At 43.3% G+C, this 16,641-nt stretch overlaps 1 protein-coding gene across 1 annotated transcript; it reads left to right on the forward strand.

The window, feature by feature from the left end:
* The first annotated feature begins 2,659 nt into the window (after positions 1–2,659).
* LOC123121543 (protein ENHANCED DISEASE RESISTANCE 2-like) lies at positions 2,660–12,822 on the forward strand. Its single transcript, XM_044541548.1, has 22 exons — positions 2,660–3,126; positions 4,871–4,945; positions 5,032–5,085; positions 5,191–5,256; positions 5,342–5,400; positions 6,052–6,086; positions 6,281–6,370; positions 8,365–8,411; positions 8,485–8,585; positions 8,789–8,884; positions 8,967–9,031; positions 9,105–9,176; positions 9,261–9,407; positions 9,496–9,812; positions 10,566–10,629; positions 10,713–10,888; positions 11,074–11,175; positions 11,246–11,296; positions 11,389–11,532; positions 11,618–11,713; positions 12,171–12,272; positions 12,382–12,822. Exons 1-22 carry the CDS (start codon positions 2,902–2,904, stop codon positions 12,475–12,477), a joined length of 2,280 nt encoding a protein of 759 aa, XP_044397483.1. The 5' UTR covers positions 2,660–2,901; the 3' UTR covers positions 12,478–12,822.
* The last annotated feature ends 3,819 nt before the right edge of the window (positions 12,823–16,641 follow it).

A 16,641-nucleotide genomic window follows, 5' to 3' on the forward strand; every position in this document is an offset into this window, starting at 1 on the left:
TGGGCCCGGCATCTTTAGTTGGAGGTATGCATACGAGGGTAGTGCCATGAAGTTGGTGTAGGCCGATCTGTCGAGGATGGCATTGTAGCCCGTGCAGAATGGTGCGACCTCGAATCGGTGTGTTTCTGACATGAAGTTTTGCTTGTCCTTGAAGACGACCTCTAGATAGAGTTGGCCGAGGGGATGCACTTGCTTGCCTGGCACGAAACCATGGAAGTTGGTACGGGAGGGCAACAGACGAGACTGGGAGATTCCCATCTAGGCGAGGGTTTCAGGGAAGATGATGTTACCACGCTGCCACCATCCATCAGAACCCACAGGAAGCACAAACCTCCAACGATCTGATCTACCACCAAGGAAAAATTTCCTGGATGGGGGACGTAGGCCGGATGGTTGGTACGATTAAAAGCGATCATGGAATTAGACCACTCTAAGGGTTCCGTTGGCGTGACGCCTCGTTAGCATCGGCCCGCAGCGACGACGAGGCCGGACCTTGCCGCGTGGCCCTCATCTCCGACGTCGACTTCCAGAGCGACAATGACAGGGAGTAGATTTAGTTTTTTTTAGATATTTTATTACTCCCTCCGTCCGAAAATACTTGTCATCAGAATGGAAAAAAAATGAATGTACCTAAAATTAAAATACGTCTAGATACATTCCCTTTTATTCATTTTGATGACAAGTATTTCCGGACGGAGGGAGTATTTTTTTAGGATTTTTTGCTATGTTTTTTTTCTCGAAAGTCACTGCAAAACCCGGTGTCCATGGTGTGTTATGGTGACTCCGATTGGATGGCCGGCTCCCATTGTTCGCGGACACGTTTCATGAACATTTAGTAATCTTCATTTGGTGATCCATGAACATTTAGTGATCTTCGTATGGTGATCCACGGAGTTGTCCTAATCAAGCTCCTCTATAAAAGTTTCTGCGCAAGTGTTCTAAGCACACCGTACAAGTTCAGTAGTTTTCACTCGATGTTACAGTTTTCATTTATTTTTAATAACTAGAATTTGGTAACTAATGCAGGACTATATATATCCTAGAATCTGAGTATGATTGGTCAAACCATGTCACTGTCCATCATGGTCATTCAAACCGCGGTGCTCCTGGCAGTTTTTTAAAACCCAACTGTGCACATACAAAAGCTGTAGTATATTATTTTCCTTCCGTGCCTTATCATTGGGGTATCCCCTTTTTATAACAACTTTCCCTTAAAATACCAGTGATGCCATCGCTCCAAAGTATATTATTTTTCCTGAGAAACATCAATCAAAGTAAAAAAATTGATGGAAGCTTATTTCGTGGTGGGTGTCGGAGGCAGAGACTTTCTCCTGCTCTTTTAGGATTTACTGTATATTCTAATCTGTTGTGTACACTAACGGAGGACTCAAAAGCACAAAAATCCAAACCAGCCCTCGACGGAGTATAAAAACTGCAGTTGTTGCCTGGAATTTTGTAGAGCAGATATGCCAACCATTTGAAGCTGTATAATACTCCTAGTAATGATACTATAAGAGTACTACAGCTCCACAAGCCAACAAGAAATGACTGAAAACTGAAGAAGTTTGGAATCTGGGCCTGCGGAAGCCTGACGTGTGCTTTTCGTTTTATAGAAAAGGAAAAAAATCTGATGTGTGGCTAGCCGATACGTCTACGAGGAGGAGTCTATATTGCACGCGCTCGCAAGCTGAAAAGGCCCGGAGCTGGGCAGTGTCACTTTCCCCCGGCGTGACGGGGACAACTCATCCGACGATTACACATTTTTGGTGTGACATGATACATGCAATCGTCACAGAGACAGGGAGAGGAGGACAGACAATTACGACACGAGCTTTCGAGGGGCAAGCAGGGAAGCCAGTCATGACGTGCCCGCACTAGAAAGTCAGACGTGCCTTCGTTGGCATGAGCAATCGTCACCTTTTATTCCGTGAGAGATATGTGTGCCAAAATCTGGATGAGAGCGCGGGGTTGGAGATATCCCCGATATGCATGCCAAATGGGAGCGAGCGAGGCAGCCTAGATTTGAGACCATATCATTCCCCTGTTCCACCTTCGTCTCCTTTTGGTGCGACGAAGACGCGCGGGCGGAAGATACAAATGCATAGTACATGTCATCATCAGGGGTGTGTTTGGGTCAGCCCATTGATTTTGGTCCTCTTGCACGAGTGGTTCGGTAGGGCTGTTGAGCTAATACAGCCTCTGAGCCATGTTTTGCACTTCATTTGATTTCCCGCAAAGCTCCAGGCGGCTGTTTGCCATTTCTTCAAAGTCATGCTCTAGGTTGCTTGAAAGGAGCATCCTATCCTAGTATGTAGGTTAGTCGGGCATGCAGATAACCAAACGGACCAAATTTGATTCTCAAAGCCTGCCAGCCATGGATGATGGTGTGCACTCAGCCAAACACGCCCGAAACGTTTCAGCGCGTTGCAATGTTTTCCCCTGGTTCTTCCCCTCTGTTTCGTCCTCCGTCGTCTCGCCTATCCCCCCCTCTCGCCTCCACACACAATCAAGTCAAGAGACGGAGAAGAACCAACAAATCCCCAACCACTCGCCCGCCACCACGCAGCCGGAGCAAACAGCTCATGCACCAAGACCAATGCAATAATAATCGTCCCGCGCCCACGTCAAAGCGGGACCCACTGGACGACCCCTGCACTGCGTCCAAATTCAATTCTACTGCAACCAACGAACAAAACAGGACGGACAAAAGCGAAGAGGAGAGGAGAGGAGAGAGAGCCCCTAGCCTACAAGCCACCGGCCACCACCACCAGATGTGAGACGAACAGAGCCAAGCCGACGAGAGGGTAGTTTTAAAACTCTGCGCCGAGAGGAGATTTGCGGCGTGGGGAGTTGGGAGGAAGACCAATTGGGCGAAATTCTGCGCCGGCGCGGAGGCGGCCAATGGGAGGGGCGGAGGCCGCCGTCGTGGAGGCCGCGTCAACCGCTGCGGCAGCGGAGGCCGCCGAGGGCGGGGAGGACGGGCGGATGGAGGGGTGGCTCTACCTGATCCGATCCAACCGGCTAGGGCTGCAGACCTCGCGCAAGAGGTACTTCGTGCTCGAGGACTCCGCGCTCCGCTGCTTCAAGGCCGCCCCGGCGCCTTCCTCCTCCAGCTCCAAGCGCGAGGTGCCAGCCCGCATCTCCCTCGTTCCCCCCGCCCGTCCTCTGGGTCTCGCTGGCATTGTTTTCGCGGAAATTTCACCACACTTTGTTGGGGTCTTATAGCACGATCCTGCTAAGGTTTACGGGGAATTTGATTGGATTTATTCCGAAATCCCGTGCGTGTTCGGAGGATCCTCAACTGGATTCGCCACCAACTCTAGCCTAGTATCCTAGGGGAAGTTGATTTCTATTAGTATTATTTTAAAGACAGGTAGGTTTTGTGATATATATAGTCATAAATGCATGCGAATTCGTTCGTGCTGCAGAGACGTATGGTTACTTTTGCGAGTGCTTGGGGCTAGTAGTACTGTTTGTTCCTCGGGATGTTCGGATTTTACTTCCATCCATAATAGTTAGAGTCACACCAGCCAATCCAGTGTGCTATCCACGATGATTCTCTTAGTATGGCATGTTATTGTGTGACGTTTACTTCAAACCCCTCTTATGGAACAATCATTTGCTAAAAAAGGAAGGGTCACCACAATGATCCTCTTAGTATGGCATGTTGTTGTGTGACGTTTATTTCAAACCCCTCTTATGGAACAATGGTTTGCTAAAAAAGGAAGGATCACACAGCTGCACGCGAACTATCGTACCTCCTTTGTTTGCCTGTTTCTCTACATATGTGGTTGCTCCATTGACTGTCAGTTCAGTACCGTTGATATCAATTTTGAGTGAAAAGGGAAGTCATTTATTAGGGAACTGAGTTATGCTTAACAACAAAAGCACATCTGCCTTGGGAGGGAAAGAAATGACATATCGATCATGCATGTTTTTTCGGTAAAGGGCGTTTTTATTAGCTTAAAAAGTAGCATCAAGCGGATACTAGTCATGATGAGCAACATCCGGCCTCTGCATAGCTAAGATGCACACAGCCACACACCAACAGTCTCACAGAAAATATATTAAAAAATGACATGACGACAACAGTAAAGCCATAAAAGACTGACACTGCCTCTGCCTAAGTCGCAGGAGAAGGTGGACCAATCCGTAGATTATGTTGCCACGCATGTTGGGTAAAACCTACCTGGCCATCCGCTCCAATCGCGTACACACCGCCTTGACAACGGTTGGTACTCCGCATGATGCATTGTAGATCACGTATGAAGCAAGTGTGTACAGCGGAAAATAACCTGCAATGGAGTAGGGTTTTTGTTATTGAAAACAAAATCATTTCTACATAGCCAAAGCGACCATAATAAGGCAGACGCTCCCACCCTTATTAGTGTTCTGAACCTATTTGGAACTCCATTCAGCCATATTGATCATGCATATGCTATTCCATAAACTCTCATTTTCTGTGACAATTTTTTTTTGCTCCACTTGTATGTTCTTTGGAAATATGATGTCATGCTTGTTTTGCCCCCCCCCCCCTCCCCCGGTACATGATCCTGTTAGAAGTGCAGTAATTGACCCTTGTATACGTGTTATGGACAATGGGAGAGAAAGTGTTCATAGAAGTTGCCACTATGTTTAGTGTATATTTCAACTGAGTTATGGTTAACAATGAAAGCGCATCTGTCTTGGAGTTAAAGGAATGAAATGTCGATCATGCATTTGCTATTCCATAAACTCTCATTTTCTGAGTTTATTTGCTGTAAAAAAAAAACTCTCATTTTCTGCGACAGTTTTTTTGCTCCACTTGTATGTTATTTTGAAATACGATGTTATGCTTGTTTTGCTCCATCTCCCTTCCTCCCCGGTACAGGATCCTGTTAGAAGTGCAGTCATTGACTCTTGTATACGTGTTACGGACAACGGGAGAGAAAGTGTTCATAGAAGTGTAAGCTCATTCATTTCTTATTTTACATTTTTACCTACAAATACATGAACAATACTTGAGCCCATTCGTCATCATTTTGTCGACAGGTTTTTTACATATTCACACTCTACAATGCCTCTAACCACTATGATCAGCTGAAGGTAAGCACTGATGTTAACTGTTAAGTCACATGTCTGACACCGGAGCTAATTCTTTCTGCTTGGTTTGTGATACAAAGATTATTTTGATTGACCGATGCTTTTCAGTTGGGTGCTAGAAGCTCAGAAGAAGCAGCAAGATGGATCAGGTGCTTAATGGAGTCTGCCTTAAAGGTCCATGATTTGCTTATTTTATTGTTTTCATTGTCATTATGTTCACAAAAGCATTAATATAATTCATAATTTCTTCACTGCGCAGTCCCCCAGAAAAGATGAGCATGTTGTTGCTTGCTCACATAGAAGGTGGCAGGCTTTCAGGTAATGTATGCAGCACAAATTTATTGATTATCAAGTCTATGGACCGGAAATACGTGCCTTTGTTTCCTATTGATTAACAATAAGGTCGTTTTTTATATTTTACTAAAGTATATACCCCTTTTCCAATTGGCTGCATGTTTCTTTTAATCAGAAAATTGGCGTTGTCACTTTTTATTTGAGTACTGTCAGATGTTTGTCCTAGCAAACATGTCGTCCTGTTTTGTGTAAGCTAGAAATTTCACGTTGCCGCCTGAAGATAAACCACGTGTGGTTTGTTGGAATCAAATGCCATGGATTTTGTACTCCATTGCAACAGATGGATTATACTGCATTAGCTCTTTTGCTAGATTTGTATTCAAGAGTTGAAGAGCTAAAGAAATAATGATGTCTAGCTATAACTTATCATGCTCATATTTTTATAAAGTAAATTATCGCATGTCAACACATGATTTCGTGTATTACTCGTGTGGTTATACATGGATGCTTCAGTCTGAGTTTGACTGCTGGTCTTTACAGTTCTATGCTACATGCTATGCTCTTCCAGTTTTTTGATAGAAAAGTCATTTTGGTCTAATACATGTGCTGACTTTTTTTGTAATAAGTGGCATCCATGCATATTCGGTTGGCTAATTAGCTATTACATCATTGCAGACTAAGCCGCCGCAGTAACCGCATGCACTCAATAGGTATGTAACGCATTCTTATACTTTGTGATGAACAAGTAGGTTTAGTAAACAATTAAGTATCTTACTATATGGGGATGCTCTTAAATAGTTTCTTAGTATTTGTTACCCAAATTGTTTTCAAAATAATAAAATCTATTTGTCCTCTCTAGTGCCATCTCACCCCTTATTTTCTGTTTTGTGTGAATTTTTACCAGATTGGACAATATTGTCGTCTTCTCATAATGATCCAATGGCATCTGATGTTATTGCACCTTCTGCATGGACAATATTTGGCTGTACAAACGGTAAGCATACAAATTGTCTTTTCTTCTTTATTATATGATTAAAATAAGCTTAATAAGAGCCATCATGTTCATTCTCAAGGGCTAGATATCGTCATGTTAATTTGAGAACCATGTTATAGCAGGGATATTTCATATGATGGGCTAGAAATTACTCCCTCCGTCCCATAATATAAGACGTTTTTGCAAGCTATGTTAGCTTGCGAAAAAGTCTAATATTATGGGACGGAGGGAGTATATAGTAACAGCCTAACAACCTTTAGCTGTGGAATTTATAGAAGTATGTGATGGAACCATCCAGACACGTTTGAAACTAATTTGGCACTAAATTTGGTGTAATTTCCTCTTCCTTTTACATCCATTATTGTGACCTGCATGTTGTAAGCACCATATGGAATACCAGTACTTGTTTCATTATATGTAGCTCATTTACATTGTATATATTGACATAGATTATGTTTGGTTGGTCCATATTTTAATGGTGTGGCTTAAACGGTACCAACAAATTTAGACAAGCACTAACTCTATTCTCTCATATTAGGAATACAAAATACAAATAGCTTTTGCAATTTAGAAGTAACACCAGAATTCATTGCACATACACCCTGTAATAAATAAAGATTGAAGCACCTAGCCAAGAGAACAGACAGGTAGAGATTTGATGCACTGGGGAAGGGAGCCCAAGATTACTGCAGCATTACATTGTGTGGAACCTTCATCCAGTAGTGATTAGAGCCTATTTGGGGGGGGGGGGGGGGGTAGGAAGAGACGGTTTAGAAAATTACAGATCGTTGGCTAACTTTCACTATGGGAAGATTAAGATGGATTAATGGTAGAAATGTGTGTCTGTTGAGGGGGGGGGGGGGTAGGGGGGTCATTGTCAAAGATAATATTTTTCTAGAAAAGCAAAAGCCTTGCATTTTGATGCTTTGGTAGAAAGAAGAGTTTGTGCAAGCCCTAAGAAGAGCAACACCCGGTGATTACTACATGAAACCCCTAGTCGGTAGATACTGGCATAGCCAGAAGCAGAGCGCCCAGACCTCTCGCACCCGCCATCGCCCATTGCCTGGCTTCCGTGTCGATCGTGTCAAGTAGGCAAGCTAAGTTGAGCTGGGAGTTGTCAAAGATGATCGAGTTATGCTTTATTGAAGAAGCTGCCTTCTAATAGATTAAAGGATGAATCAAGAAAGCAGGGATCGACAGGTATCAAAGCAAAAATTAAATTCCCCTTCCGGCCTTCCTAGTCCACATGACAAATCGTCTATGTATACTTGGATAGTTGGACTTGAATTTTGAAAATAGTCTCAGCACAGATTTCTTAAGCAGAGGAGCCGAATATTTCTAACAAGCAGGCCGGATATGTAGTAATTGTACAAGCAAGAAATATCCAAACTTAATTCTTTGAAGGTAGGAGAGCAGATTCGATTAGCATGGTATAGATGCACAGCTCAATAGCTTACTATATACTGCTATACAAGTAACAAAATCTCATCTGTCATGAGTTGTGACTCCTATTCTTTGTAGGTAGAGAGCATAACACAGCAGTATAACCTTAAGTTCAAACACTACATAATGTAACTAGTATTACCTTCCAAATACCGTATGATCAATTAACCACAAGTGGCATAACCTGATCATCTTCCAAACACAACACAATCATTCTATTAGTAATTCACTCCTCTCCTGAAAAAATTCAGAAATCTTTAATTCATATTATGCTGCAATAACATATACAGCCAAAATAGAAATATTGGATATGTATTTCTTCGTATATCAAAGTGGAGTAGGTTGAAGTTGTTTCCCAACACAGATGTACGGATCAGGAAAACCAGATCGAGCTGTACATGCAATTCGGAGTATCTTTCTTAAAAAAAAAATCATACATCACACATTCTTGTTTACATTATCAAACTTAGCTTGCTGCACATTTGTGTGGGCAAACAAGCAAGCTAGTTATCGTGGAACTTTCTGCTAACTTCCGATTTCCTTATATTTAGGATTACGTTTGTTTACTGAGGCAAAGGATGGTGGCTCACGTGGGAAGGTAATTCTCGTTGTCGACAATATATTTTGTGGACGGGCTGTTAAATTCACTGTGATTTTGCCTGTCTACCCAGTATTGGGATGATCATCCAGCTATAATGGCAGTTGGTGTCGTTGATGCAAATTCTGAGGATATCTTCCAGACTTTAATGTCTCTTGGTCAATCAAGATCCGAGTAAGATATATGTTTCCTGTTTAACAAAACCAGCATATGATACTGCCTTGAAAACCAGAAATATATTACACTTGATTTTTCTGTTTTGCTATCTTCCTGACCAAAATTTAGACCCTGCACGGCATGTCACTAGCATTATTTACATGAACATATATGTGAATGCATTTCGTTTTGCACCAATCAACCAGTGAGAGTTCTTGTAGGTGGGACTTCTGTCTGCGGGAAGGAAGGGTGGTTGAGCATCTAGATGGACATTCAGACATAATCCATAAGAAATTAAGAGGGGACTGGCTACCATGGTCTGATGCTGGATCCATCCTGCTTTCTGTATGCACACTTTATCGTTAAGTTATAATAGTATATATGATATTTAGTTTTCAGGGGAATGAGAAAGAGAGATCTATTACTTAGACGATATTGGAGGAGAGAAGATGATGGAACTTATGGTACAATTATTAAAAAAAAGACGAATAATCAGCTTGCCATGATCTAGACCTGACACTTCTCTTGATTTTTCAGTTATCCTGTACCACTCTGTTTTCCACAACAGATGCAGTCCTGAGAAAGGCTACATCCGTGCATGTCTTAAAAGTAATGTATGCTTTATTTTCAGCATAAAAACTGATTGTTATCTTTTGTTTATCATGAACTAAGATATGATTTTATGAATAATAGGTGGAGGATATGTAATATCACCAGTTAGCCAAGGAAGACAATCAGTTGTGAAGCATATGCTTGCTATAGACTGGAAATTCTGGAAGTCATATCTCCTTGCCTCATCCGCAAAATACATCACCATACGTATGCTAGGAAGAGTAGCAGGCATGTCTTGTGAAAGATTAATTATTCATTGCTTGTTGTGGTTATCAACTTTGTTCCAGTGTTCAGTAAGCTAAACATTTGTTTGCAGCCCTACGAGAATTATTCCGAGCAAAAAATGGAAACTGCGCTTGTATGGAATTCTCATCGGGTGAGCTGATGAGGGATATGGGACTTCCGCAGGGTGGAAACGAGCGGACAAAAATAGAAATGCAGTCAGCAGATGAGTGTGAAAGACTTGAGGGTCCTGTAGAAGGACCACAGGGTGGTTCTAACCGGCACTTAAGCAGTACTGGTTCCCTTGTTCAACTTAATGATGCAACGGATGAGTTCTTTGATGTCCCAGATGAATCAGAATATGATCAGAGAGAAGCCATGTGGTCTTCTGATGAGAGCACACATGCTGCAGTGAGTTCTTTACATAGAACCTTTTTTTTCCCTTCAAAACGCACTTAAATGTGTCATTTTGTATTAGAGGAGGCATCAAGATGACACAAAGCTTACAAGCGGCAACATAAACCCAAAGTACCCAGCCTAACAAAAGAAAAAAGAAATTATAAATAAAAAACAGTAGCAAAAGGAGCAAATAAATAAATAAATACTGTTCTTATTGATTAAGATGGTAGTTCATTTCCATCTCTCTAGAATTGCTGTTTGTAGATTGTTGTGTGGCTGACCATATTAAATATGTGTTACCCCTGTGGCATTCATATGTGAAAGTTAACAACATTGCAATATGCAGAAAATTGTCCATACTTTTCAATTATTCAGCTGTTGCCTTATCACAATGAGTGTAACGTGTGTACCTTAGCCCATAATGTGATTTCTCTGTTTCCCTTTAGTAACAAAAAGAAGCAGGAAGGTTTCTCTCAGATATGTTGCAAACCCCTGGTCAGCCAGTAACTAACGAACGGTTTCCTTGATTGTATGAACCTATTATTCTTTCCTATGCCATAGTGGTAGCATGGCACAATTTGATCATAGTTGGAAAGGTGAAACAACTTATAGTCGGCTTATAAAAATTAAAACAACTTAGTCATAGGCAAGGACCACAATTTAATTACAAGAAATGATGATAACATGGTCTTGGCATAATTCAGAGAACCATGGCAGAACTCCAAGATTGTTTTTTTTACATTCCATGTGTCTAATATTTGGCAGGACCAACGACATGCTAAATTATCCAGTGCTGCTGTCTTTGTACGGAAGTTGCATGATCTTGCAGGTGTGTTACGGCTGATGTACATTTTTCAGTATTTTCATTTATTTTTGTTTCTAACTATTTGTTTCTCATTTCCTATATTCTAGTTCAAAAGAGAGGGTACATTGATTTACAGGGAGCTGCAGATGCTGATAATGGACCATGTTACTATGGACATACTCTCCCAAAAGATTCTAGCTGTACAATGCCTTCTAGTTGGTCAATGACAGACCCAACAACATTCTTAATACGGGGAGAATCCTATTTGCTTGATCATCAAAAGGTGGCTTAGTACCGTGATATTATTCTAATTCATTAGGCTAGGATACATGTCTTTGTTCTGCAGGAAATAAGGGATCCTGTATGTTACAATGATAGCCATGTTTAGTTAATCTGGTCAGCATATTGATAGTCAGGGTTCATGTGCTTCACCATCCATAATGATGAAATTATCTGTAACTTTGACAGATCAAAGCAGAGAATACATTGATGCAAATGGTTGGTGCTGACTGGATAAAATCTGATAAGCGTGAGGATGATCTTGCTGGCCGTCCTGGCGGGCTAGTCCAGGTATCTTCTGCCGAAGTCAGTAATTCTGCCTTCAAATGAGAAGGAACAAAAATTAAAGTTTTTATTGCAGAAATATGCAGCACAAGGAGGCAGCAAATTTTTCTTCATTGTAAATATACAGGTGAGATTTCTTCGGCTTTATGAATGCATCGAGGCTTCATAAGTGTGCATCTAGACCTTGCCTTTTTACTTATAACCCTGGTCGGTATACAGGTTCCTGGTTCTACCACGTACAGCTTAGCTTTGTATTATATGATGGATACCCCATTGGAAAAGGTTCCTCTACTTGAAAGATTTGTAAATGGAGATGATACATTCAGAAACTCAAGGTTCAAACTCATCCCTTATATCTCAAAGGTACCTTTCTCCTACAAGTCTTGATTGGTGTTAATCAAAAAGCCGTGATGGTTTACGATTGGAAATTCGGAATGTGTCAATTCAGGGATCTTGGATTGTGAAGCAGAGTGTGGGCAAGAAAGCTTGTTTGGTTGGTCAAGCACTAGAAATCAATTATTTCCGTGGAAGCAACTATTTGGAGGTAACATCTATGCATGCCATATGTAGTAATAGTCAGCTTTATTCATTTCATTTTATGATCCATTATCCAGAGATCAGCATAGCTGGCATATTTTTTTTTTTGCATACTTATGTATTCAGGAAACAGTCTATCAGCTATGTTCTCTTTGAATGGGTGCAGTCGCGTAGTAAGGATTGCTTTACTTTGTCAATATTATTTATCGTTTACTTTTTTTAGTTCATGTTCCCCATGGACCATAAACTGACTGGACCATTATGGGAAGCTAACTGTTAATTTGGTTTATGAGTCTTCATTAGCCATAAGATAGGTTGAACGGTCCATTGCAGTCACCAAACACTAATTGGCTTAGGTTTATCTCCTAACATTATAGCTTATGATCTAATGAGAGTATGTTTAGTGCCAGTACGTACAATTGCGATATTCAGGTTCTCAACATTTTGAAATGCAACCTTTTCAGCTTGGAGTTGATATAGGCTCGTCAACAGTGGCACGAGGTGTGGTGAGCCTTGTGCTTGGGTACCTGAACAACCTGGTGATTGAGATGGCCTTCTTGGTACAGGTAATAGCCGTCGGATAACTTTACCAAATTGTTACAGATGCTCTTGTTCTACTCAAGATCGATAACAGATGTGATGAGTAAGCATGGTTTCTTCCTTTGCCTCATGCAGGGCAACACGCAAGAAGAGCTCCCGGAGTTCCTCCTAGGCACCTGCCGACTTAATTATCTCGACGCCTCCAAAGCTGTATCGCTAGACGAATGCTGACCTGACCTGACCTCTCAAGGTCAAGGAGGTGTCAGGTTACCCCAATTCTCTTTCGAAGCCTGAGTACAGCACATCAAAGCCGAAAAGGCTCAAGCTACTCCCCGTGTCCAACCGCCATACACTCATTTGTCTGCCTTGCCGCTCGCAAAAGTGTGGGGGATTTGCCGCAGCAGTGTACATTCATTTCTCCTCCTGCAAATAGGAGGTGTTGCGGTGTATTGATTGATTGATGATGGCAGTGTACTACTAGTATGATGCAAAGCCTTGCTCCCATTCTTTGGCCGACAACTCGTCATTTCATTCATCATGTAAAAACTGAGACAAAAGGAAAGTGTATTCTAACCCTGACCTCGTGTCCTTCACTTGGAATCTAATCTGGGATCGGATCAGAGATCGTCAGATGTTCAGATCCAACACCACCAAAGCAAACCCATTACTGGACGTTGACCCTTCACCTGAGAGTGATTACACTGGCCATGATTATATCCGAGGACTGTCCCTCCAGACAGACACTCGTACCGAATCGAAAGGGACTCGACCCAAGCCCAACACCAACGACGCAGTGATAATCATCGGGAATTCCCGTATCATGGTGCAGTTGGTCACTCACTCGAGGAGGTCGAGGACCACACGCTTCACTTTTCTGTTATCATCACTTGAGCCGGAAGGAACAAGCAGGTGGTGTAGGTAGTGGAGCTGGCATCTCTTGCGTCCTGACCAGAGATTGAGAAAGGACAGGGCAGCAGTGGGGCGTGAAAATGATGGGTGTCATCGTAGCAACCAGTTCGCAGCAGCAGCAGCTACATCGTGATCGGAAATCAGGGGTCACTGTGCCTGCTAGCTCAGCTTTTTTCTTTTTTCCTAACCGTGCAGGCCGCCAAACGCTGCATCGCTGACGCTGCAGCTGTAGCAGCAGTGGACGTGACAGGTGAACGTCCTCTTCCTTCGCCCGCTTCGAGCCTGCGCTTTCCGAGCAGAGGATGGTGCGTCGCTTGCGGCAGAAATCACAAATTTGACCTGAGGCAGAAATCAATTCACAAACTGACCTGCTTTCAAAAAAATTTCACTCTGCTGATCCTTCGGTGTGACGCCCGACAGCTGGGCGCCGCACCCTACTGTGCAGCGCCTCTCCCTTAGGCGTCGCACATCCTGCCAGCGTGGCAGCCCTGGTCCAGCTGCGGCCCCACACGCACCTGTGCAGCGCCGAGCTAGGCGCCACACGTTGACGTGCAGCGCCTAGCCCTTGGGCGCTGCACAGTGACTTAAGCGCGGCCGCCCCAGCCCGACCAGGCAGTTCTTCATCTCTCCGCTCTCTGGACAGAGAGCAGCGGCGGCGGCGGCGCCCCCATCTAATCCCCCCACATCCCTCTCAGATCTGAAGATTTGATCCGTGGATTCGATCCCCAATCCATCCTACTAGGTAAACTCTTCCCTTCTCTTTCTTTTGCTCCGTAAATTTGTTGCCATTCTAGAGATTTGTCCATGATTTGATGGAACCCTTGATTTGTTTGGTTTGCTCGATTTAGGATGTGTATTCATATTGGTAGTACCGTAGTGTTATTTATTAGTTCATAATATATGATTCTTGTTTGTTGAAACCCTAGATTGTTTAGTTTTTTTAGATATATATGAGATGCCTATTTTTATAGATAACTATGAGATGTTGATTTTTGTAGACATATATGAGAAGTTTGTTTAGATATATATTAGATGTTCAGTTTATTTCAAATATTAGATGTTGAGTTTATTTGAAATATTAGATGTTTAGTTTATTTGAACACATATGACATATTCCTTGTGTGAGAAGGAGATGTTGAGATTCTTGTAGTTGAACACATGTTATATGTTTAGTGTATACCGATATTTGAGATGAAGATGAACTTTTATATGTTTATTGTTTGAAATTGTAAGGATGGTTTGGCTTCTGGACGATGTCTACGACGTGCAACACCGGGCCTACATGATGCGCGAGAAGGATAAGGTAATAATGAGTAATCTAAATATTTTGCAAATTTGCCTTTAGTTGAAATTTACATGCCCTAAGATTTGTCATTACTTGTTTTTTGCAGAAGCTTGAACCTCTGAAGATTCGGTATCACGGGGTCTCTGGTCCTGCCATGCCTTACGATGAGCGGTACACACCGTACATCAAGCAGGCAGGACTACTCCCGTGGATTCTGTTGGTCAGCCGGTCCACGCCGAATCTGAACGCTCCACTGGTGTCCGCTCTTGTTGATCGGTGGAGGCCAGAGACCCACAATTTCCATCTTCGGACCGGGGAGATGACCGTGACGCTCGAGGATGTCTCGTTGATCACCGGTCTTGCTATCGACGGGAGGCCTCTATGTATGAGCACCGATTCTGATGGGTGGCGCGAGCAGATGATTGCTCTTATCGGTATGGCTCCTACCGAGGCTGAGGATGATGTAGAGGAGGGAGAAGAGAAGAAGAAGAGGGAAAGGAAGGCAGCTGGAGCTGCTTTCACGTGGATTCAAAATAACTTTGCGACGTGTCCTCCGGATGCAACTGATGATGTGATCCAGACACATGCTCGTGTGTATATGTGGTACATTGTGTCGAGGACTTTGTTTCCTGACTCCACTGGCAAGAACGCTCCATGGATGTGGCTGAAGGCGTTGACCGTCTTCGATAGCAAATGGAGCTGGGGTTCAGCGACTCTTGCCTACTTGTACCGACAGGTAGTTGGTCTGTTTTGTGATCAACTCATTTATTCATTAGCAATGCAAGCTTGCTGTCAAGTTAACATTGTTTTTCTTTCATATGTAGCTGGATGGTGCGTGTTGCAGGATCACACCTAGTGTAGGCATTGGTGGTAATCTGCTTCTACTTTCTGTATGGAGCTGGGAGCGTCTGCCTGTTGGACGCCCGAAGAGCGTCAGGTTTGATCCTTGGTATGCAGATGAACATGACGAATTACGGCGCCCCACGTGGGCTTACAAGTGGGATATCGTTTCCGAGATGACGAACGATGTCAATCTCATGTACCAAAAGTACATTGCCGAGTTGGACACGATTACGCCTGAGCAGGTAAGGAGGTCATTACTTTAGTCCTTTCTCATGCTTGCTTGAAAAATAGTTATCAAATTTGCATTGTTGCCCTGTTTCATAGGTGGAATGGCAGCCATATGGCGCGGGTGAGAGCTTGGGGTACACCACGGAGTTCCGCCTCAACCCGATGTGCTTGAGGGATAAGGATCTCTGGCTTATGCAGTGCCCACTGATATGCAACTGGGCGGTTGAGTTTCATTTGCCGCATCGCGTGTATCGTCAGTTTGGTCTTTTCCAGCCTCACCCGCCGGATTGGGTGGACATGGATAAAGCACTTCATAGGTAAGAGAGCATGTGTGCGTATTGTCTAATCATCGGGACTCCTTTTGATTGTGCTAATGTTTGGTTTTATACCACGCAGGTTGGACAGGAGAAGGCAACGGAAGATAAAGGACTGGGCGAAGCATCATTCTGCGTATGTTACCCGCTTCCAGCTTTGTGTGGAGCAAGCTCGTAGCACTGCACGCGCCCCGCTTCGTGAGCACAACTCACTTGCTTTTGATAACTACGTACGATGGTTTATTGGAACTACTCGAGTTGAGATATGCCCGCCGGCATATAATGAGGATATTCTTGAAGAACCCGTAAACTTTGAGGATCTAGCAAAGGGGAAGTACAACAGAGATGCCAGGCTAGGGCAAGGAGTGCCTGCTGTTCCGGTGATTAACTATGTGGTAAAGTGTTCCCCTCTTTACTTTCCTGTTGACCGTATTACACATGTTTGAATGGCTAACGCATTCATTTTTTCTCATCCGCAGCGCACCGAGATCAAGAAAGCAGCTGATGAGAGCCAGTCTATTCTGGAGAAGACACCGGTTGGAACTGGCAATGATGATGGTTCACTACGAGCATTCCTCAAGGTACATATCGCATTCACTATGAGAGCCAGTCTATGTTGCGAAGTTTGATATCTTACACACTTGTTCATGTTACAGCGTCAGGCCAAGAAGTTAAGGCGGTTATCGAACCTTCTCGGTTGCCGTGATCCTGAATATGATGAACCATCTGCCTCTAGGTCTGGTACACCATCAGACCCCGCACCTCACCATGAGGGGGACGATGTGAGTTCCTCATATGCTTATGTGGATGATGAGG

The sequence above is a fragment of the Triticum aestivum genome, chromosome 1B (genome assembly GCF_018294505.1).
Source record: "Triticum aestivum cultivar Chinese Spring chromosome 1B, IWGSC CS RefSeq v2.1, whole genome shotgun sequence".
Taxonomy (NCBI): Eukaryota; Viridiplantae; Streptophyta; class Magnoliopsida; order Poales; family Poaceae; genus Triticum; species Triticum aestivum.